Genomic DNA, 22,792 nt, shown 5'->3' with positions numbered 1-22,792 from the left:
TGCAAAAGGAACACAGGGGAACCAATGCTCAGCGCTATTCTCTTTGGCATGGGGGTGGCTTGCAAGTTCTGAAACGCAACACCTACCTCACGGGTATCTGAAACAGAGTGGGGCAGCTATCTATCAGCAGTTCTCTCGCATCGCAAATCAGTACTGCTATAAGTGAGGGAAACCTTGCGATATTTCGGCTATTTACACATATAAGTGCCTTGAAGCATTTTCCACGCACACGGAGCGCTATCCACACAAAAAGTCAAACACGTTGGTTCCTAAGTGGCTGATGCCCACCTTGCGGCGTCTCCGGGCCAGAGGCTTCCTAGGTCGGGAGTGCCAGTGGGGGTCTTGGGGAGGGGGCAGAGGGTCAGGTAGCATGTGGACACCTTCATCTCTCCTCTAATATGCCTGTGTGGGCAGGGTGTTGGGCTGCTGAAGTCAGGGGCTGCTCACTGGACACTACTGGGACCTTTTACTCAGCAGCTCTGAGCGCAGTGTGTCATACTGTGGACTGTGAGAGGGCAGGGGGGCAGCGCCGAGCACATCCCTCTCCCTCCCCGGCACGATTAACCCCTGAAGAGCTGGAAGGGTGAGAGCGCCGCCTCTACTGTCATCCGGGTGAGTTGTGCACCCTCACCGGAGAGACAGGTTAAGGGACAACTAAACTACAATGCGGATCTTAGACACCGGCCACGCTCCACGCACCGACCAGCCGATCACACCACAAAAACGTCAGTCACCCGCGCCTCCAATTAAAGCAAGACTCTTTACCCGCAATTGTGTGTTGTAATATTTGTGCTGGGCAGCCGGTAAGAATGGACGCAGAACTGCTGCAATGTGTCCCTTTTCTTTGGGAACTTCATTCTCTTTTTCTGACAGTAAAATAATTCTTATTGTGACTTAAATTAGACTGCAATACTCCACCCGCTCTAACATCACAGGATTAGAGATGTGCACCTTCTCCCCTTGTTCCAAACAAAGAAGAGAGTAAGGGAGTTCGTTCACCCAAAAGTGAACTAGAGACTTCTCCTATTCCCCTGGGAGGAAATATATCAAAAACAAAAAGAGGAGTATCCACTATGAATCTGAAGAACAGACGTATCTGGAGGACCGGTTCTTGGCAAAAAGGAGGAAATTCATCCTTTTGATAGAAACCCCTCACTCACCACCTAGTGGTGACATGCTTCATCATCGGGGTCCACCTTGGCGTCCTAGCGACACCAAGGTGTGCTGCGACACCTGGACTACAGTGGAGCGGGTTGTGGCTGTAGGTGCAAAAAAATGTTAAAAATTGTCCTGGTTGTACTCAGAAAAAGTAGTTTTAATTATAGAGCAACTGAACAATGTTTTAAAAATATATACAGGCGAGATCCTGGTAGGGAGGGTTACGACCAAGGGATCTCTATATGTGTTGAGTGGTCAACATGTTTCTACCATAAGGGCTATTGCCCGGTATTCGTCAGGACCAGTAAAAACAGGTGGACAGGGGGTGCGTGCTCCCTAAAAAGCACACCCGTCCTTGATCCCCTGTGTGCCTACTGGCAAAAATAGCCAGTGGTGGGTGCTGCTCAATAAAATAAGTGAGCTGGCGAATAAAAAAGAGACCTGTGAGGAGAGAAGGGTGGATAAAGAACAATCAGGTATTGAGTGATAGACTTACTCTCCTGTAACGTCGTGCAGTCTCTCAGTGCAATGGAAATATAGTGCCAAAAGAAAGGGGAGTGGGTCTCCAGATATACATAATACCGTGGTGAAGGAGTGAGATACTAGTCAACATCTATGCCAAAGGATAGGTGCACGCGAGTTGCATGCGGTGCTAGCACGACCCAAGGGGGATTGAGTATTGAGTATAAGATACTTGTGCTACACGGAACAGGTCTGTCACGTGGTGCCTAGGCTACTCGCAAGGTATTAAATGACAGGGCGGTACCTCTACCATTGTAGGTGAATGTACGGTGGGGTGATTTAAGGCATAGTTGTAACTCGGTGGTGCTATATACATTTGTCAGCATCCGACTCAAACGTGTAAGTGAATAACATTAAATTAACATACATAACGAACACACATGTAACACTGAGGGACACACTTGAGCTCAAAATGACATGGGACTGGGCTTACTCGAATAAGAGTACTCTGCGCTTCAACGGGCAGGGCGTAGGGTCAATGCCTGTATAGTAACATATTCTGTAAGAAACAAACAGAGCGCGAGCGTTGTAAATCTCTGCGCCGCTCAAGACGCTGTGTGGGTGGTGAGCGGCGCCCTCGTGGACCCGGTACTGGGAAGTGTACCCGGGACCTGGTATCGTGAATCTACTTACAGTTGCAGGCAGGAAAGATCATGGTCGACCTACTCCTCGCGTCCACTGCTCGGCTAGTGATTTCGAGGGCAGCTGGACGCGGTAAAGAGGAGTCGGCCGCTTCCGGGTTTGGGCGCGGCCTGGGCGGGTTGGGGGCGGGGCTAGCAGTACGCGGTGGCGTGCTGTCGGTAGCTAGGCTACCGTAAGGAGACAACCAGCAGGTTAGGTTGTGTCACAACACTGGGCAGGTTGGGTAGGCTCGCGGAGTCCCGCCCTCCTTTTCAGAGCAGAGGCAGGCGCGGGAGGGGACGCAACAGACGAGGAAACAATGTTCATTGGGAAGAGGAAGATACAACAGGCAGCGTAACCAGGAGCAAATCGGGAGCCAACAAAGCGGGCCCCAGCACAGCGAGGAGCTAGTAACCAACCTATCTTCACGTACACTGACAACTACAGAATCTAATGTACTAAACAAAGGTCTAGGTTTTGTGCCCACTGCAGCCCTGGACAAGTTCAAATTACATTGTGAACTGGCCGCTTTCTTTCGGAAACTTAAACTGAAAGCATACTTTGAAAAAACCACCACCATTGAATCTGACGAAACCAAAAATGAAACGGGCCTTAGATTGCGGTCCACCTTCACGCCTCCGCCACACTCAATCCCGGTGGAGATCAACACCTTCGAGCAAGCTGTATTTAATGACGTTGAAGCACTAGCTGTCACCAAACAATACCATAACAACAGCCAAGCGGAGAACAAAGCCATAGCTGACTTGAAAAATGACGATTCAATCATAATAAAACCAGCCGACAAGGGCGGGGGGCTGGTAATAATGAACAAGGCCGACTACGACACCGAATGCCAACGCCTTCTGGGAGACAACACCAACTACAGAAGGCTCACAGCCGACCCTACTGACGACCTAAGGGTGGAAATAACCAATATGGTGGAAGCAGCAGAGGCCTCAGGCCACATTTCAAAACAAGAAGCGGACTACCTCTGCAAAACGGAGGGTAAGATCCCCTACTTCTACATAGTCCCAAAGATGCACAAAGGCAAGATCCCACCACCTGGCAGACCAATCGTGTCAGGCATAGGCTCGCTTTTGGAACCCCTGTCACGCTTCTGTGATTACTTCCTTAAAACCATTGTACAAAATACTGCAACCTATCTGAAGGACACTAAAAGCCTACTGACAATGCTGGAAGACATCAGGATTGAACCGGACCACATCCTTGTGAGTCTAGACATAGAGAGCCTGTACACTAACATACCCCAAGACGCCACCATTACAGTACTAAAACAAACACTGGACAATTCCACATGGGATCATACAACACCAACAGAGTTCATTGTAGAATGTGCAACCCTCGCTCTTAAAAGAAACTTTTTTGAACATGATGGAAAGCTATACCTCCAAATAGGTGGGACATCCATGGGTAGTGTCTTTGCTCCCAGCGTAGCGGGCCTCTACGTGTATGACTTCGAGAAAAAATATGTCATCACCCCCAATAACCCTTACAGCACCCACATCAAATTTTGGAGGCGGTACATAGATGACGTCTTCACCATCTGGCAAGGACCGCAAGAAACACTAATGGAGTTCATCAGGTGGCTTAACACGTGTGACCCTAACCTAAGGTTCACACATAGTGTAGACAAAGACAGAATGGTCTTTCTTGACATTGAGATCGAAAGAGACACTGACAAGCTCAAGACTAAAACCCACTTCAAGCCCACCGCGAAGAACAACCTGTTGAGATTTGACAGTTTCCATCCTCGCCCCCTGAGGGAGAATTTACCTTACGGTCAGTATCTCAGACTTAGGAGGAACTGCAGCGAGTTGAAGGACTACAAAACACAGGCAGCAGACCTGACGGAGAAACTAACTAACCGAGGATACCCCGAAAAAATCACAAGGAGATGTCAGAAAAGGGCCAGAAATCAGCCAAGACAAGCCCTGCTAGAGGACACACCTAGAACAGAGGAGGAGATTCCACTTACATGCGTGACCACATACAATGCGGTGTCAAACCAGGTCAGTAAAAGTATCAGAAAACATTGGCAAATACTGAACACTGGAAATCACAATTGGGACAGACCACTTTTTTCTTACAAAAAAGCACGGAGCCTAAAAGACACCTTGGTCAACACCAGACCAAGAATGAACATGGCGACAACCGACCAAACCATCACCAACGCTTGGGGCCTTCCCCCAGTGACCGGACATTCCAGATGTGGTGACTGCAGCGTCTGTCACCTCACGAACAACACTAAAACTTTGAACCTTGAGGAAGGCAAAATTTGGCAACAGAGATCACACACAAACTGCAACAGCACATTTGTAATCTACCTTATTCGATGCAGCTGTGACAAGCCATATGTGGGTATGACGACAAGAAAGGTCAAACAACGGATAGCGGAACATCGTAGCACAATTCGATGCAAAAAAACGAACACCAGGCTTACTGACCACTTTCTCACAGCCCATCACACCCCCAACGACATGAGATGGACGGTAATTGAGCAAATCCAACCAGGTCCTAATGCACAAGCACGACTGTTTGAAAAAGAGCAGCGATGGATTTATCGTCTTTCCTCTCACAAAATTGGGCTCAACGACAATATCCCATGGAACTCGGTGCTGAAGTGAGACTCTATCTCCCTGGTCACTACGACCAGGAATTAAGAACAGAGCTTTACCACCTGGTACTCTTAATATATTTCCAAGCTTTGCTCTACTGAGCTTTTAACTTAGTGTTCCTCACACCCTTAAAAAATACCATAGACCTGTTTATGAATTACCTTGGCCCTTTTGCGCCGCATTGGCGCCCCTGTATTGGGCCATTCCCCACATGATCCAGTACTGTTAATTTGTTAATTTGCTAATGTATCACCTTCAGAACCTTGTAATGAGGCTGCCTTTTGACACTGTGGTATCTCGCCCACCATTGACCCAGTACTGGTCACACATCCAATGTTTTTCCTCACCGCGCAGTGCAAATAATAATTTCCACACTGTCTACTCTCTTACCCTTCTGAAATCCCCATGCTGTGTAAATAACTTTTTCTACACTGTATGCCCTGACGTGAACCTCACGCTTTGTTTTCTTTTCTTTTCATTCATACTAGCACTGCGGAGCAGCTCCGCGAGCCTACCCAACCTGCCCAGTGTTGTGACACAACCTAACCTGCTGGTTGTCTCCTTACGGTAGCCTAGCTACCGACAGCACGCCACCGCGTACTGCTAGCCCCGCCCCCAACCCGCCCAGGCCGCGCCCAAACCCGGAAGCGGCCGACTCCTCTTTACCGCGTCCAGCTGCCCTCGAAATCACTAGCCGAGCAGTGGACGCGAGGAGTAGGTCGACCATGATCTTTCCTGCCTGCAACTGTAAGTAGATTCACGATACCAGGTCCCGGGTACACTTCCCAGTACCGGGTCCACGAGGGCGCCGCTCACCACCCACACAGCGTCTTGAGCGGCGCAGAGATTTACAACGCTCGCGCTCTGTTTGTTTCTTACAGAATATGTTACTATACAGGCATTGACCCTACGCCCTGCCCGTTGAAGCGCAGAGTACTCTTATTCGAGTAAGCCCAGTCCCATGTCATTTTGAGCTCAAGTGTGTCCCTCAGTGTTACATGTGTGTTCGTTATGTATGTTAATTTAATGTTATTCACTTACACGTTTGAGTCGGATGCTGACAAATGTATATAGCACCACCGAGTTACAACTATGCCTTAAATCACCCCACCGTACATTCACCTACAATGGTAGAGGTACCGCCCTGTCATTTAATACCTTGCGAGTAGCCTAGGCACCACGTGACAGACCTGTTCCGTGTAGCACAAGTATCTTATACTCAATACTCAATCCCCCTTGGGTCGTGCTAGCACCGCATGCAACTCGCGTGCACCTATCCTTTGGCATAGATGTTGACTAGTATCTCACTCCTTCACCACGGTATTATGTATATCTGGAGACCCACTCCCCTTTCTTTTGGCACTATATTTCCATTGCACTGAGAGACTGCAAGACGTTACAGGAGAGTAAGTCTATCACTCAATACCTGATTGTTCTTTATCCACCCTTCTCTCCTCACAGGTCTCTTTTTTATTCGCCAGCTCACTTATTTTATTGAGCAGCACCCACCACTGGCTATTTTTGCCAGTAGGCACACAGGGGATCAAGGACGGGTGTGCTTTTTAGGGAGCACGCACCCCCTGTCCACCTGTTTTTACTGGTCCTGACGAATACTGGGCAATAGCCCTTATGGTAGAAACATGTTGACCACTCAACACATATAGAGATCCCTTGGTCGTAACCCTCCCTACCAGGATCTCGCCTGTATATATTTTTAAAACATTGTTCAGTTGCTCTATAATTAAAACTACTTTTTCTGAGTACAACCAGGACAATTTTTAACATTTTTTTGCACCTACAGCCACAACCCGCTCCACTGTAGTCCAGGTGTCGCAGCACACCTTGGTGTCGCTAGGACGCCAAGGTGGACCCCGATGATGAAGCATGTCACCACTAGGTGGTGAGTGAGGGGTTTCTATCAAAAGGATGAATTTCCACCTTCTCCCCTTCCCTTTCTTAGATGACATCACTCCCTTCAGAAGCAACACTTAAAATCAGCCACGTTTCAGACAAGACGTAAGCGAAACCGAAACCTCTTGTGGGGCGGGACTTCTGTCTTCTGAAGCCCGCGCCCACGGAGTGGCTGGCCCAGAGAGGAGCAGTGGTGAGGTGGGGTTCCCATGCCCGAGGGAGAGCCCCGCGGAGGCTGCAGAGTCAGGAATGGCGCCGATGCGGTGAGTGGGGTTAGTTGTGGGGGGGTTGGGGTGGGGGGGATCTCTGTACGTGTGCGCTCGTGTGTGGGGGCGAAGGTGGCGGCGGGGGGGAGGAGGTGTGGTGTGTGTCTCTGTATGTGTGTGCTCGTGTGTGTGCATGCGTGTAGGTGCGCTCGTGTGTGTGTGTGTCTGTGTGTGTGTGTGTGTGTGTGTGTGTGTGTGTGTGTGCGCGTGCATGTGCAAAAGCAGGGGGAGGTGTGCCTGTGTGTGTTGGAAGCTAAAGGAGACAGGAGATGGTGAACGTGCGCGCGACCTGATCCGATTACGGCAGGCTGCGCGTGCCCATCTCTTGTCTCCTCTTGCCTCGTTGTAAGCTGACCTGACGACAATAGGTCTCGCGGCGAGAACGCGCTTCGCACGCTTTTGCCAGGGCGAGACCTAAAAATTTCTGTATCCAGGGTATCTATGAGATAAAGAACCTTATGTGTCTTTTCAGATACAAAATAGTCTCATAACCATTGAGTGCCACGTGAGGCAGAATAATAACCTAAACATCCAACAGCATGAGGTAAGTGCAGTACTGTTCTGGAAACAGCCAAATTTCATTCTATTTTTAAGGAATTGGTAACAATAGGTCAATAGTGAGCTGCGCTGTCAAGCCAGACTTCAAAACTGACAAGCATATAAATAGGTATTTATATCTAGGGATGATCATAGCATATCACAAACTAATAATGTCATGGAACTCAACTTTGTAAAGGAAAGGCAGTGGTACATGAGGATTTGGAACACGCTGTTACTCACATTAATCAACTCTGATGCTAATCTCAGATGTCTACTTACCTGGTTCTACAGTTTGTCACAAAATATTGGCTCAGTTCCCTTGGTACACTGTTAAAAAGCAAATATCATGCATTGGGACACCATGTCTAATGTGGAAAACATGCACAGAAAGGGTTTCCAGCACATTCATAAAGGCAGTGCTCAGCTGAAATCCATCAAGGTTCTGCAACATCCACAAGACATCACCAGCAGCCTTAGATGCTTTTGTTTTTGGGGTGGGAGGTGGGTGGAGTGTCTCTCAGGCAGTGCGCCGCTCAAAGACCCCGTGTCTATTATCATTACCTTGCTTTCTCAGAAGGCCCCTTCTCACTGGTGAGAGCAGTGGGTTCTAGGCTATGCCCACTCTCCTGACCACCAAGACCTAAGAAGCCATTTTTTCCTCTTTATAACATCTAGCAAAAGGCACTAAATCAAACCTCACCATGAAAGTTGAACTTACCTTCTGGGCCTCCATCTTTTCAGGAATACTGTTCAGCAGGAGTCGGAAGTGCTCCTCTACGTCTTGCTGTTTTCCTGGAAAAACATGCAAAAACGTTGTGAGTAAATAGAGGAGAAGAATTCTTGGCAGCCATGGATCATAATGATAGATCAATCAAGCGTTTCAAAGTCTGTAATTTGTCCAGAGTACAAGATGGTTTCCTTTCATTCTTCACAAGAGGTAGTTGTTGTCAGGACAAGCGTAAACTGACATAGGAAAAAAGACTCTTCCAAAACCAATAGGGTTGTCTTTGGCAAACTGCTGCAATGGTCAAATTATTTTAATTACAACCATATACTACAACCATATAACACAGTGGCCATATGCTTGCAATAAAAATGTTGGCTTAAATAAAAATAAATAGCGGTCTCATTTAATTTGAATAGACCAAAATGGCCCTAATTCAAAGTTGGACAGAAAAGTTTCTGGACAGTAACCTCACACATAAATACGCTATTACAAGTTAATCTCCATTGAAAGGAGAATAACTGTAGAGACCCAGTTTTTCCAGGCAAATTTCCACATGGAATTCACAATTCCAAAGGGATTAATCCTTCCGTTTACCACCCACCTTAAGCTGGTGATAAATTGGAGTGGGAGGACTGGTGCGAGACAGATGGAGTGTTGGGGTGGGTAAGGTAGCAGTGGGGAGGGGAAGAAGTGGACCAGCAGTGGAGAGCATTGCATGCGCTCCCTGTGCGTTAGTAGGGAGTAAGGCAGGGGCTAAGTCAGAACTGCTTATGCAGACTGGACCTTAATCAGTTTTAGAGGCCAGATTTTCCAGCCAGTAAAATTGCATGCAGTGTTTCTGTTTATGAAAGCTGGATATAGTAAGACTTGGGGCAGGATGTCAAACACTAGTTAAAATAAACTGGTTGCAATTTGTGACCAGTGTTTTGGCGACTAGTGTGGTATTTTTGCAAACCAACCCATGTACTAATAGGTTGGTTTACAAAATACCGAATCGTAGATGGTCGCAATTCGACCTACCTAATGAATATTAATGAGGTAGGTTGCATATTACGATCCTCTGTGATTTGCTGCAATCACAGGGATGGTTGCCATACTTGCATTAGAAGACTACTATTTCTGAGGCTACTTTTAAACAAATCTTTTTTTAGCTTAAGTGAAGGCAGTGGTCCCACTGAAAACTGACTATTCTTAAACAAACATTATGTGCACAAAGAATCCCAAAGTGACCTCTTCCCCACTGCGATGGAGTCATCACCGTCGTTGAGGAGTTAGTAAAATATCACTATTTTGATACTGGATTTCGGTCGCAAAACACTGATACGTAGCATACCAATTCTGGAGTTTAGCTTTTTCTGAAATAGAAGAGTAGTTTTGATGCATCTTAGTTGCAGGGGAAGTTCATTCCATACAACAAGCCCCTTCCGAATAACAAATCAGTATCCATTTCTAAACACATTTAATAATACGTAAACACTTTTCCAAATCGCTAAATTCATTCAGTACATAGATAATAGTGTTTAGCATCTGCAAACCCTATGATTTATAGATTCAGACGGTTTGTAAGGTTATGCAAGCACTACTACCCTTTGTAAATTTACTCATTGGTCACCTATAACTAGGTGGAGCAGTATTTAGCAGGCAGGTTTCCTTGGAAGAGGTATACAAAAACATTTTAGTTGTTTTTATGCACATCACAGGAAAATATGATTCTTATTTGAGCAAAGAAAAGGTACTATTGTCTTTGACTCAATGTAGCCTGAATCTTTATCTATACTACTATTATAAAGAGAGAACTGTGTCCTTTGAGCCAGGTAAACTCGAAAAGTACATCACCAATCACAACACCCAATACAGCGTTGGAAAGGGGAGGTCCAGGAGATGGACATAGGCTATAGAAAACCACACCATATACATTAGGGGGCGGGGGGGACGTTAGGGGAAAAGTAGTCTGTATGGGCATATGGATACAGTGATTGAACGCGGCGTTCGGCGGCGTCACAACGCTTGCGAGAGGCGCAATGGCGTGTGGACGTGATGTCATGTCAACGCGACGTTCGCTGTCCGGACAGGAGCGCAGGAAGGAGCAAGGGAACAAAACACGACATGCGGGAAGGAGCGATGGCGCAGGACCGACACACAACATTGGAGTGCCCAGCGCGGGGAGGAGCGGCGATGCTGGTGGGAGCGCAGTAAGGAGCAAGGGACACACACCCGACATGCGGGTAGGAGCGGCGGCGCTGGAGCTGGTAAGTACGCTCTGGAGGAGCGGCAATGCTGGTGGGAGCGCAGGAAGGAGCAAGGGACACACACCCGACATGCGGGGAGGAGCGGCGGCGCGGGAGCTGGTAAGTACGCTCTGCTGCTCCCGTTGATGGCCGCTCTGCTGCACGTCTCCTGCAGCGGTGCTGCCCCCAGCCCCCTTCTGCCCCGGACAACATCGGGGCGGGCTGCTAGTACTCTATACTACTATTATAAAGAGAGAACACAAACCTTTGAGCCAGGTAAACTCGGGAACCACAGCGCCAATCCACACACCCGATACATTGTAGAAATTGTCAGGGTGTGCAGATGGAAATAGGCTATAAAAAAAAACGTCAATTTAAAAATATAACTTTTAAAAAAAAGTAGTGCCCTGAAAGTAGCGCCGGCCGCGCGACGTAGCGCTGGCCGCGACGTGCGTGATGACGAGGAGGAGCGGCGGTGAAGTGAGGAGCGCGGGGAGAAGCGGCGGCTCAGGTGCGTCATGATGAAGAGGAGCGGCGGACATGGAGCGACGGTGAAGTGAGGAGCTCGGGAAGGAGCGGCGGCTCAGGTAAGGTAAAGGCACATTGGAGTCGGGCGGGAGGGAGTCGGGCGGGAGGGAGTCGGGGCGGGAGGGGGTCGGGGCGGGAGCGGGTGTGCACAGAGGGACGGACGGGAGCCCTTAGTGCACGCAAGCCTCAAATGTTGCCCCCAGCCTCTTTCTGCCCCAGGCAACGCTGGGACGGGCTGCTAGTAAAAAATAAAAAGGATAAGGATTGCAAAGAGAAAAACAATGGGCAAAGGTCAGGGTCAGCAGTGCCTCTGGGAAAGCTCCTTGTACTAAATTCAAGGATTCCTTTCTGTATCTACCCATATCAGTGTGCAATTCATTATCACCTCTGGTACACTACTTTGCCATACCCATGACCTCATGTAACACCATCATGTAACTGCTTGTCTCAGTCTACCACTTTGTAAACCAAAACCAAGAAATGTATGCTATTTCCCAAGTAGTCGTTAATCAGCATACCTCCGGACAATTCCGTCTAGAGAGGGGGACTAGACAGGGTTGCCCCCTAACGCCCCTTATGTTCGCCATAATACTAGATCCTTTGGCGACCGGGGTCAGGAGGGACCCCATGATCAGGGGGTTGAAATGGACAGATCATCACAAAGATAGAATCTCCCTCTATGCTGATGATGTCCTGTTATACATAGCAGCTTCATCAACCTCGATCCACAGGATGTTACATTTATTTGCAATATTCTGCGCTAACCAGGGATACACAATCAACTGGACAAAATCTGTTCTTTTAATGGTTCAGGGTCCAGTGCCATGGATGCCAAGGGGCACCAACATCACAGTGGCTACCGAGGGGTTCCTTAACCTTGGTATATATGTTGCACAGCACTCTGCCCTATTGTATGACACCAACTTAAGGCCCCGCTGACCAGACTCCACAGCGATATGCTCCACTGGTGGTCACTGCCCCTTACTCGGTAACGCAGCGTTGTTTAAAATGCTGGCGCTGCCTCGATTCTTATACGCGCTGCAAAATACGCCCAATAAGGTCCCAGACGCCTATTTTGTCAGTGTGGAGAGTGAGGTCAGAACTCTTTTATGGGATAGGAAAAATCCAGGCATTGCTACACACAAACTGAACAGGGGAGGGTACGACAGAGGAATCGTGTTGCCCGACCTAAAACAATATTATTGGGCCTCCCGACTTGCAGTGGTCAATCAGTGGGTCTTTGCCCCTCCGTCTGAACCGGATTACCGCACAGACAAATGGATAATGACTCAGGGGGAGTTTCGACGCACACTTTACTCCAAATCCCAAAAGCCAACGCCTCACTGGTCCCACGGCCCAGACAGTTGCACTTTGGCACCGAGCGAAAAAAACGCTGGGGTGGCATAAGAAATTGACACTGCTTATTCCCCTGTGGGAATACAAACAACTCAGTACATGGGTCTTAATTGGCATCTCTTCCATTGGCGATCTGTGGAAGCATAATGAGATGGTCCCACTCAGTGAACTACAAGCAGAATACCAACTGGCAGGGTCAGAGACGTTCCACTACTTACAAATCCGTCATGCACTGACCTCCGTGGTGGCTAGTGGTGAGGCTCTACCCGAGGCATCCCCGCTAGAAGACCGACTCTTAACAGACCACCCCCTGACAACCAAGGCTATATCGCTTACATACCGCAAATTAATAAACAAAAAACCTGACCTACTCATGCGTCTCCGGCAGCTGTGGGAATCAGACCGTGGGTATTTTGTAGATGATGACTGCATGAAGCCCTCTCCTCCCCCAAAGAAGTTGCAATTCCAATGCGACTACGACTGATTCAACTCAAGATCCTACACAGAGTCTACCTAGTGGCACATACACTGGTTAAAATGGGAAGTCAGCCGTATTCTGGGTGCCTTAGAGGGTGCACAACTGAGGGTACATTTTTCCACTGGGTTTGGGAGTGTCCAACCCTTCAGCCATACTGGGTGAAAATTGTTTCTACACTTACAAGGCTATGCGGGAAGAATAATACTCACTCCCCGTGACTTTGTTTATTGAACTGTGGGAGGCTACTGATTTGACTCACACTGATCGCACATGGGCTTCATTGGGGTTTGTTCCAGCCAAGAGGAATATTGCCCAAATGTGGGGGACCGGTGATCTGCCTAAATACAAAAAATGGGCTAACGACATGGATAATGCGATGATCGCAGAGAAGGATGTTTTTAAACACAGGGGCTGCCCCACGAAATGGGACCACAAATGGGCTAAATGGAATGTATCACGTGGTGAAATATGTGTATCTCCATCCGTCGAACTGCACAGAGCAGAATTAGACATCGATCTCCTTCCTCCCTAATACTGTGTATTGCAGGTATTTTATTTAAAGCAAGGTCATGTGTCTTTTTCTCATTGGAGTTGATTTCTATGTGACCTCTCAGCCGTCCACTGTACTATCACAACTGTTTAATAAAAAGAAAATTAAAAAAAAGAAGAAATGTATGCTATTGGATCATATCATCCTTGCCTCAGATGTTTCTCAATTCAGCTGAAAACATATTACTTTCTTGGGATAGGGGCAGTGCGCATTATTTTAATGGACAACCCAAATCTTCTAAACTTTGTTTTCGATTTCTTAGACATGCAATACTAACTAGCAAAGAACTCTTATCACTTGCATCAACATCTTTAAAACATACTTACTCTTACAATTTGATGTGTTGATTCCACAGTAAATGTGTTCACATTTACACAAACATGTGTGATTGTTCCATATAATTTTTGCAGTCCTTCCTCATTTTTAATATTGAAGGAACAACCATGGTTACCCGTGGTTATATATTGGTCACCCCGAGTGACCATAATTCAACCTTTATTTAGACATACTAGGGCAGTTATCTTTCAGGAAGCATCTTCAGAATGGCTCAGTCCCTGCCCCTCTGCCCTACTCCCTTGTCCAGGTAGCAAGCCTCTGGACTAAACAGGATGTATCAGAGAGCTAACATTGGAAGTAGGTCTGCTTCGAAGGATTAACCCTTCTTCAGCACTCGCCCGTTGAGACTGTGTCACTTTCAATTTCAAAAATAAATTAATAAAAAATAAGTAAAGACCTAAGGAAGTCCGTTTAATTGTTGTACAGCTGTCTCTTGCCAGAACCCTCCCTTGTGTTGGTAAATATTCAACTGATACACATTCATCTAGATCAGCATGCCAGAGTAGGAGAGGCAGAGCAGAGGTCTGAGGCTAAAGCCATACAAATAGTCACTAACACAACAGCCTGGATAACGCAAGACATGTATCAACAGACTTTGTTTTGAGTGTTTTAATCCATTACCCATGCCAGTGGTCACAATCTCTAAAAGTAAGTAGACACCTCCTACCTCCTTCTACATAGATTGTCATCAGTCATTGCCACACCGTGTGATTACAATTCTGCTTCCTCTTTGCCATATCTAGGGCAACTGGGAGACTTCTCTGGATCAAATTTGTGTAGTGTTTTGCATGTGAGATAAAGAAAATGGTACTTTCCTTCAACCATAGGTCAACATCTTGTTTCTGTTTTAAACGTGCATGCCCCAAGTGCATCACGAGATGATGAAATCATTCACAGCATGGAAGTCTATGACAGAATCAATTGCGTTTACTTGGACACCTCTAAGTTTCAAAAGAGCCCTATTGTGTAAAGACCCCCATAGTTCCATCTTGCCCTCTGTCATCTTCAACCTGTGCAAGGGAGGAGAATCAGTGAAGGTTGTTGCTGATGAATCGCAAACAAGACTTTAGGGAGAGGATGAGGTTAGAACAGGTGACGATGTTAAAAGTCACCAAGAACTGCAGCATTGTCACGAGGCAAGGGCCATCGTTATCTGTGGTGAGGAGGGTGCTGACTCCATGCTAAAGCTTGATTTCAGTTGGCGGTTCACACTGATTTGATGACATTTTCCTTTGATGGACAATATTGGTTCATCTCAAAGATCAAAGAAGTCCATCAGAAAATGAAGACACCAGGGTGACATACATCTGGGGATGCTACAGCAGGACAGGCCTTTTTATGTATTCCCAAGGATAGACAACTAGACACGATCCACAGACAGCCTTTTCAAGGTAGGATGGACAGCAGACCCAGCACAAGTGGCATCAAAGTGCATCAAATCAAAGAGGTAACTTTCATGCCTACACCCAGTCATATGTCAAGGATACTCGTGGAAGAAGTAGTTCCACCAACAAAGTATAAATTCCTTTCAATAATAAAACACAAATCACTGAAGACTGAGACCAAATTCAAAGTAAAATCTATAGGTGAGCTCACCTATTAATTTGATGACCTTCTGAAAAGGTGCTGAGGATGGTGGCTGATCCTGGGGAAGTCATTGGGAATTCAAGGACTATAATAAGGCTTTTGGACTGAGGGTAGGCTTGCTCTTCCTTCCGGAATATCTACTCTTCGACTAACCATTACCTGTGGATGAGGAGGCTCCAAGTGGTGTATTGAAGCAAAAGGATTTCCTAGCCTTGAAAACTAGAAGGCCTTGATTTGCTTGGTGATACGGTGAGGGTTTGTACATATCGCTTTGATGTCTCTCAGTTATTTTGAACCTGTCTTGCACTAGTGAAGAACATCATCAGTTAAGGTATTGAATACGTTTTTACATCAATGCAGAAGTTGATTATTTTTTCTAGGATGTCTGTATTTCAGTGCGAGGATTTGGTATCAGAGTCTATGAAGCCTCAAGACATCAGCCGCTTTTCTCCTGCAGTTTTCCTGTGCATGTTAAGCATGAACTTCAACTTTTTCTGGTAGAAATCAAGAGCAAAAAGAGCTAATCATCAAACTTGCGCCAGAAATATAACCTGTGGCTACCGACGATGGCAGTGGCTTATGACTTTCTTAGAGCGAGACCACTGGACTGGTACATTTTCTTACACTCCATCTCCAGAATTCCTTATTCCTTTAAGAGGTCATCGTTTTAACCTTCAGGAAAACCACCATCAACATCCCAGGCTAAGCATTGGTCATTCCCAGACACAAGGACAACACTGTCCCTGGAGACAAAGTACTTCTGGCACAAGGACTTGTGCAATTGCAGACTCTTAAAAATACTCTCTCTAAATCTCCTCACTCTGCTTAATAACTTGTGGATCAATGGCCATGGATGGCTTAGATGAGGCAGCCACCAAATCATAAATGCCCTTGTTCTGCAGCTGGTAGTCTGAGGGACTGAGGAAGTCTCTCTTGCTTTCAGTGTCACCCTCAGAACACCAGAGAAAAAAATCTGTGGCCACCATGGAGGCAAATCCCAGTGTGATCTAAAAGGAGGTAGGAGAGTTTCTCCAAATGTTGGTTCCTCAAATAAACAGAAGAATAGGTCTTTTACATTTGCTCAGGGAATGGTCCACCAGTAATCGGTGACCAGCACCAACTCCTGCTCCTCCAAAAACTAGAGACGGTGGCATGGGCATGTACCATGTGACTGTTCCTACTATTTATGAAATGCAGTGTCTCCAAGGAGACCCATCTAACCATACTCTACATGCAAGCCAAGCAGTTCATTGGGGTACTCTTCATGATAAAAGCACACCAGGAACAGGCATGCACAGCATAATGTTTACCCATAAAAGAGACAGAGGTTAAGCAGGTTAGATGCTGCAAGCAGTCGATGGATTGACAAGCACAGCTTAAAGCTGGAGCATTGTAGAATCAGCTACTGAGATGAAGGAAGAAGACGATGAATGGTTAAAACAGCAGCCGATCAATTTCCAAAATATCAAATATCAGGGCCAGACCTTATGGTAGGAATTTGTTCAACACAAGAAGCAGGTTCAATTCCATATCCCTTGGATAAAAAATTGTGCTGGGAAGGATCTGCACACAAATGAAGTAATGTATTTATAAAGTTTTATATAGCGCAAACAGGACATTAGAGGGTATAGAGTAGCTACTTACCTGTAACTCCAGTTCTGTATCTCTGTGATAGTCATAATCATCAGAATAGTCCCGCCCATGTGCGTGGACCCTGGAGCACTTCTTTAGATATTATCTTCCCAAGTTGTCATCTTCTGCAGTCCTGCATAGATACCTAAGACATAAAAAGACAATAATGCAGCCTAACTAGCTAGGCTACACTGGCCATTACTTCATACTGAAGTGAAAAAAGATAGCCAGTTAACTGTTAAATGTAACCATTTTACTGAGTTTCACACATAGAAAAACTCCCCTTCACAAAAACTCCTTTTTCATGATAGAAATGAAGGGTTGGACAGACAAGCCCCATAGGCTGCCATTATGTGTCTCTAAATGTATACCGTGCCTTTAAGAATCCCTCCAGAGACCCCCGGTATCCCATGATGCACAGCCAGAGGCCAGTTACTTTCAGTTCTTTTTGAAGGCATAGACAGCAAGGCCTGCTGAATTCTGGGTACCACAGTTGCAGCCACCTGGGAGGAGGGCGGGTTGCTTATGACTATTACAGAGATACCCCTACAACAGAACTGGAGTTACAGGTAAGAAACTACTCCTTCTGTAGTAAGGGATCCCTGTGTATAGTCATAATCATCTGAATAGAATAGCAAGCCTATCCCGAAAAACGAACCCCAGCGGTGGAAGAAACAGACACACCCACTATTGTGCAAATAAATTCTTCAGTAAAGCCTGCCCAACTTGAGCATCTGCCCTGGCATCCGTATCCAGGCAGTAGTGTTTAGTGAAGGTATGGACCGACTTCCAAGTGGCAGCCCTACAGAGTTCTGCAATAGAGACATTACGGAGTAAAGCCGCTGTAGCAGCTTTACCTCTGGTAGAGTGAGCCCTAGGCTTACTAACTAGAGACTTGTTGGCTTTCTGATAACACAACTGAATACAGGACACAATCCAGCTGGAGATGGATTGCTAGGAGGTAGCAAGGCCAGTCCTGACAGCGCCATAGTTCACAAACAACTGATCCGATCTACGGATCTCATTAGTCTTATCTAAGTAGAACGTCAACACCCTTCTAACATCGAGAATGTGAAGGGATATCTCAGCAGGTGAGGAAGGATGCTGAAAGAATGTAGGTAATTAAATTGTTTGATTTACATGAAATTCTAACTCCACCTTCGGAAGAAATTTAGGGTGAGTCCTCATAACTACCTTAGAAGAATGAAACACTGTGTAAGGGTCTTGACAACAGAGTGCCTGAATCTCACTCACCCTGTGGGCCGAAGTTACAGCTACAAGGAAAGCTGCCTTCCGGGACAGATGCTGGAGAGAGGCCTTATGAATGGGTTCTAAAGGCCCCTGCATCAGTCGAGAAAGCACTACATTAAGCTCCCACGGGGTGAAGGAAGCCTAATGAGAGGAAACACCTTCTTCAAAAACTCGCAAAAATATCTGATGACTGGGATTTTGAAAAAGGAAGTTTGTGAAGGGCAGTTCCTATAGGCAGTTAAGGCCGCCAGATGAACTTTAATAGAAAGAAATTAGGGGCCAGATCGAGCCAAATGTAGCAAGTAAGGAAGGATGACATCTTCCTTACAGGAAGTAGAATCTGCGTTCTTAGACGCACACCAGAAGCAGAATCTCTTCCATTTATAAGAATAGGAAGTCCGTGGAGATGGTTGTTTAACCTCCTTCAATATCTCCATCCAGTCCTGAGGGAGATTCAAGTGCCCATACTGTACTAACTCAGGAGTCATGCTGCGAAAATTCAACGACGAGAGGTTGGGCTGCACCATCTGTCCACCGAACTTCGTGAGAAGGTCCGGCCAGCACGGAAGGCAGAGATGCGGCAGAAAAGATCGGTGGAGTAGGATGCGGCCACTCTGGAGCGATGAGGATCATTTTGACTCTCATTTTGGCTCTCGATTGAGAGAGCTTGATCAGCACTGTAGGGATCAGGGGAATGGTAGGAAAAGCGTATAGAAAGCTGTTCGACCAATTGATCCATAGTGCATTCCCCAGCGTCCCTGGTTGGTAAAACCTGGAGGTGAAGTTGCGGCATTTGCTATTTTCTGCATTGGCAAACAGATCAACCTCTGGAGTACCTCATCTTCTGAATATGTCTCGCACCACCTCGTCGTTTAAGACCCATTTGTGATTTTCTTGAATGAGCCAGCTGAGAGCGTCTGTCTGACCATTCTGCACACCTGGAAGGTGAGTTGCCGTTATGGTCAGGTCCCTGGCCAGCAGCCAATTCCAGATTTTCTGTGCTTCCCGAGACAACGGGCGATATCCTGAGCCCCCCTGCTTGTTGAGATAGTACATCGTTGTTGTGTTGTCCGTCTGGACAAGCAGGGAACTGGTTCGAAAGGACAGCTGGAAGGCTTTCAGCGCCAAATGAACCCCTCGGAGTTCCAGAAAGTTGATGTGGTACGTGACCTTCTTCTGGGACCACGTGCCCTATATCTGAAGGTGGTCCTAATGCGCTCCCCAGCCTTGGAGAAAAGCATCTGAAATGAAATGAAATGAAATGAAAATGAAATGAAAAATTGCATTTGTATAGCGCATAACTGCCCTGAGGCCTCGCAGCGCCTCGCATCTGTCACAATGGTCTGTGTCAGTATCTCCTTGTGTAACGGAATCCCTCGGAGGAGATTGTGAGGCGACCACCACGATTTTATGGACTGTAGGGCTTGCTGCGACAGCTGAATCCTGTCCTCCCAATCCCCCCGTCTCTGGTCCCACTGATCCTCCAGACATTCCTACAGAGGCCGCAAGTGGAGGGGTGCATTTGGAGTGAGGAAGATACAAGACGCCATGGAACCCAGGAGAGAAGACATCCGGGAGAGTATGGTCATGAGAACCTGAGCCTTCCGTAGGATTGATAAGCGTCGCTCCTCCGAAGGACACACGCTTGCCTTGCGAGTATCGATGGAGGCTCCCAGATACTGCAGGCACTGTACAGGAGTCGAGACAGACTTCGTGATGTTGATGTGAAGGCCCAAACGCCGAAGTAGAGCCGAAATTTGATTGAAATGTCGTTGCACTTTTTGAAACATTGATGCCTTGATCAGCCAGTCATCCAGATATGGCTAGACGAACACCCTGTCTCTCCTTAAATGCGCTGCTACTACAGCCATGCATTTGGAAAACGTCCTGGGCGCCGACTTCAGGCCGAAGGGAAGTACTGCATACTGATAATGATTGTTTCCAACAGTGAATCACAGGAACTTGTGATTTTTTTTTGCTATGGGCAGATGAAAGTATGTGTCTTGCAGATCTATTAGGCATAACCAATCTCCCTGATGGAGCGGAGAGTAGATTTGATGTAAGTATAACATGAGGAACTGCTCTCTGCGAATCCACTTGTTTGCCTGTCGCAAGTCAAGGATGGGTCTGAACTCGTTCTTGCCCTTCTTTTGGACAAGAAAGAATCTTGAATACAGTCCTGTTCCCTTCTGTGCAAGAGGAACAGGTTCTATTGCCCTTTTCTCTAACAAGATGTATGCCTCCACCTGTAACTCGAGTAGCATGTGGCGGGAGTGATTCGGAGGGATGGATGGAGGAGGGCTGATAAAATGTAGAGAGTATCCATTGCAAATAATACTCAGCATCCAATTGTCCTGAGTTATGTTCTGCCACTCTGCCAGGAAATTTGTAATGCTTCCCCCCACCGGAGTGGGTAACAGAAGAGGGGGAAGTAACCCTTCAGGACTTAGGACAAGCAGGGGCATTGTTCCTTGTAGACTGCTGGTTGAACCGTCCTTGTGACTGTCGTTTATGAAGCGGTTGTCGCTGAAACTGTTGCTGTTGTTGACCATATTGACGGCCTTGCCCACGCTGGAACCTCTGGGAGGAGTATCGCCGTTGGAACGGGTGGAAGGTCTTATGCTGTTCTTTTGGTTTCTCCAAACCGACAGCCTTCATGGTTTCCATCTCTGATTTGATCCGTGCCATCTCTTCATCTGCATGTGAACCGAAAGAGTCGAACCAGAGAATGGTAAGTTCGCTATTCACTGCTAATTATCCGGTTTTAAAGAGGTAAGGTGAAGCCTGGATTGCCTTCGAAGAGCCACGCCGTGACAATATTCGTGGGCCGACAGGAGTGACGTGTCCACCGCCGCACTAATGACCTGGTTTGAGACCATCAGTCCCTCATTTAGTATTTCCTGAAAGTCCTCCATCTTGTCCCTGGGTAGGAGATCTACAAATTGGTGGAGAGACTCCCACAGGGAGCAGTCGTACCTTCCCAGAAGGGCAGTCAAGCTAGCCGCCTTCATTGATGTGGCTGCAGAGCTGCAGACTTTCCTACCCACCGAATCCAGCTTATGGCTTTCCTTGTCCAGGTGGTACAGAAGACGCTGGAGCCGTAGCATGTTGCTCTTTTGCTGCCACCACAATGACAGAGTCCGGGGTGGGGTCCATCCGGAGGAAGACAGGATCCGAATCGGGCTCTGTACTTCTTCTTTAGCCGGGAAGGCGCAGATTTTACCGAAGAAGGCGTCAGGAACAGCTCAATAGCTGGTTCCAGCAAGCCAGGTACCAATGGAAGTAAGGGGCGAGATGACTGCCTCCGATGGAGTGTTTCGAATAATACAGAAGTTGAAGGTACTGGAGCCGACAAGGGGATATTGAGTTTAGTAGCCCCTTTGACCAACACCTCCTGAAAGGTGGTGACATCATCAATAGGTGACACTCTATGAGGAGGAAAGTCAGTGAGCGTGGGAGAGTACAGGCCTGTACTCGTAGAAGATGTGTCCCTGGTATACCGGGAGAGTGAATTCCCATGGCTGTGGGGCTGACGAGAGCGCGTGGAAGAACGGTGACGTTCACAAGAACGACGTCTCGGACGAGGTCTTGATCTTGATCTGCTGGGCTCCATGTGGGGGCACTGGCAAAGGTGCTGTCAGCCCAGGCAGAGACGGAGGTAACACTAGTGGAGGAGGAGGAGAAGTAGGCGGAGGAGGAGGCGGAGAAGGTGGTGGAGGCGGTGCTGTATGTTGAGGTGTCCTCGAAGGAGAATAAGTACAGAAGTACTCAGAGTCCGAAGAGGCGGACAACCTTCTTATTTTTTGTGCCCTAGACTTCCTGCTCAACCTCGATGGATTGCTCGTCGGAGAGCGTCAGCGTCGTCTCGAACTCCCTGTCGACGATGACAGGCTCACGATTGAGCACATCTGGGAGTGATACCTCGGCGTTGAGCTTCTTTGATGGCTTCCCGACGTCAATCCTCTCGTCGACGTTGAGCGTCTCCTCGACGTCGGTGAACTTCTTGTCGACGTTAATCGCCTTGTCGACGGCGATCTTCTTGTCGATGTAGTCAGTGATCGGCCGTGTCGCCTCGACGCCGAGTGCCGATGCCTTGAACTAGATCGACGGTGGTGATACTTCAACGTGGATCGATGCCTCGACAGTGACCTCAGCCGAGATCTCGCCGTCCTTCCCCTTGACGCGGAGCGTCAACGTCGCTTCGATCCAGAGCCCTGGGTCGACGAGGAGCAGATTGTCGTCATACCTGCTCTCGACGTCGTTGTAGCAGTTTTCAACGTTGAAGGGGACAGGCGCCGTTTTTCAGCCTGTTTTCGACTGGGGAGCCCCCCAGAGGCCGGCGCATGGAACGTGATAGAGGACTTACCCTCTCTGGCCCAGAAGTCCCTGAAGAAGTTGCCTGTCGTCTCTGCACCATTCCTTTAAGTCGAATTTTCTCCCTGTCACACAGGGTGCGCCTAGAAAA

The 22,792-nt window shown here is 47.4% G+C and overlaps 1 protein-coding gene across 2 annotated transcripts in view; it reads right to left on the bottom strand.

Moving 5' to 3' along the window:
• Positions 1-22,792, bottom strand: part of LOC144791492 (ubiquitin carboxyl-terminal hydrolase 47-like) — a 340,820-nt gene that overhangs the window by 167,286 nt on the left and 150,742 nt on the right. For both annotated transcript variants that reach the window (XM_078666187.1, XM_078666188.1), the window contains exon 5: positions 8,373-8,446. In XM_078666187.1, the coding sequence (XP_078522313.1) occupies positions 8,373-8,446 (74 nt within the window). The remainder of the gene's footprint in view (positions 1-8,372; positions 8,447-22,792) is intronic.

The sequence above is a fragment of the Lissotriton helveticus genome, chromosome 11 (genome assembly GCF_964261635.1).
Source record: "Lissotriton helveticus chromosome 11, aLisHel1.1, whole genome shotgun sequence".
NCBI classification, from domain to species: Eukaryota; Metazoa; Chordata; class Amphibia; order Caudata; family Salamandridae; genus Lissotriton; species Lissotriton helveticus.
This window is presented reverse-complemented; position numbering and strand designations above follow the sequence as displayed.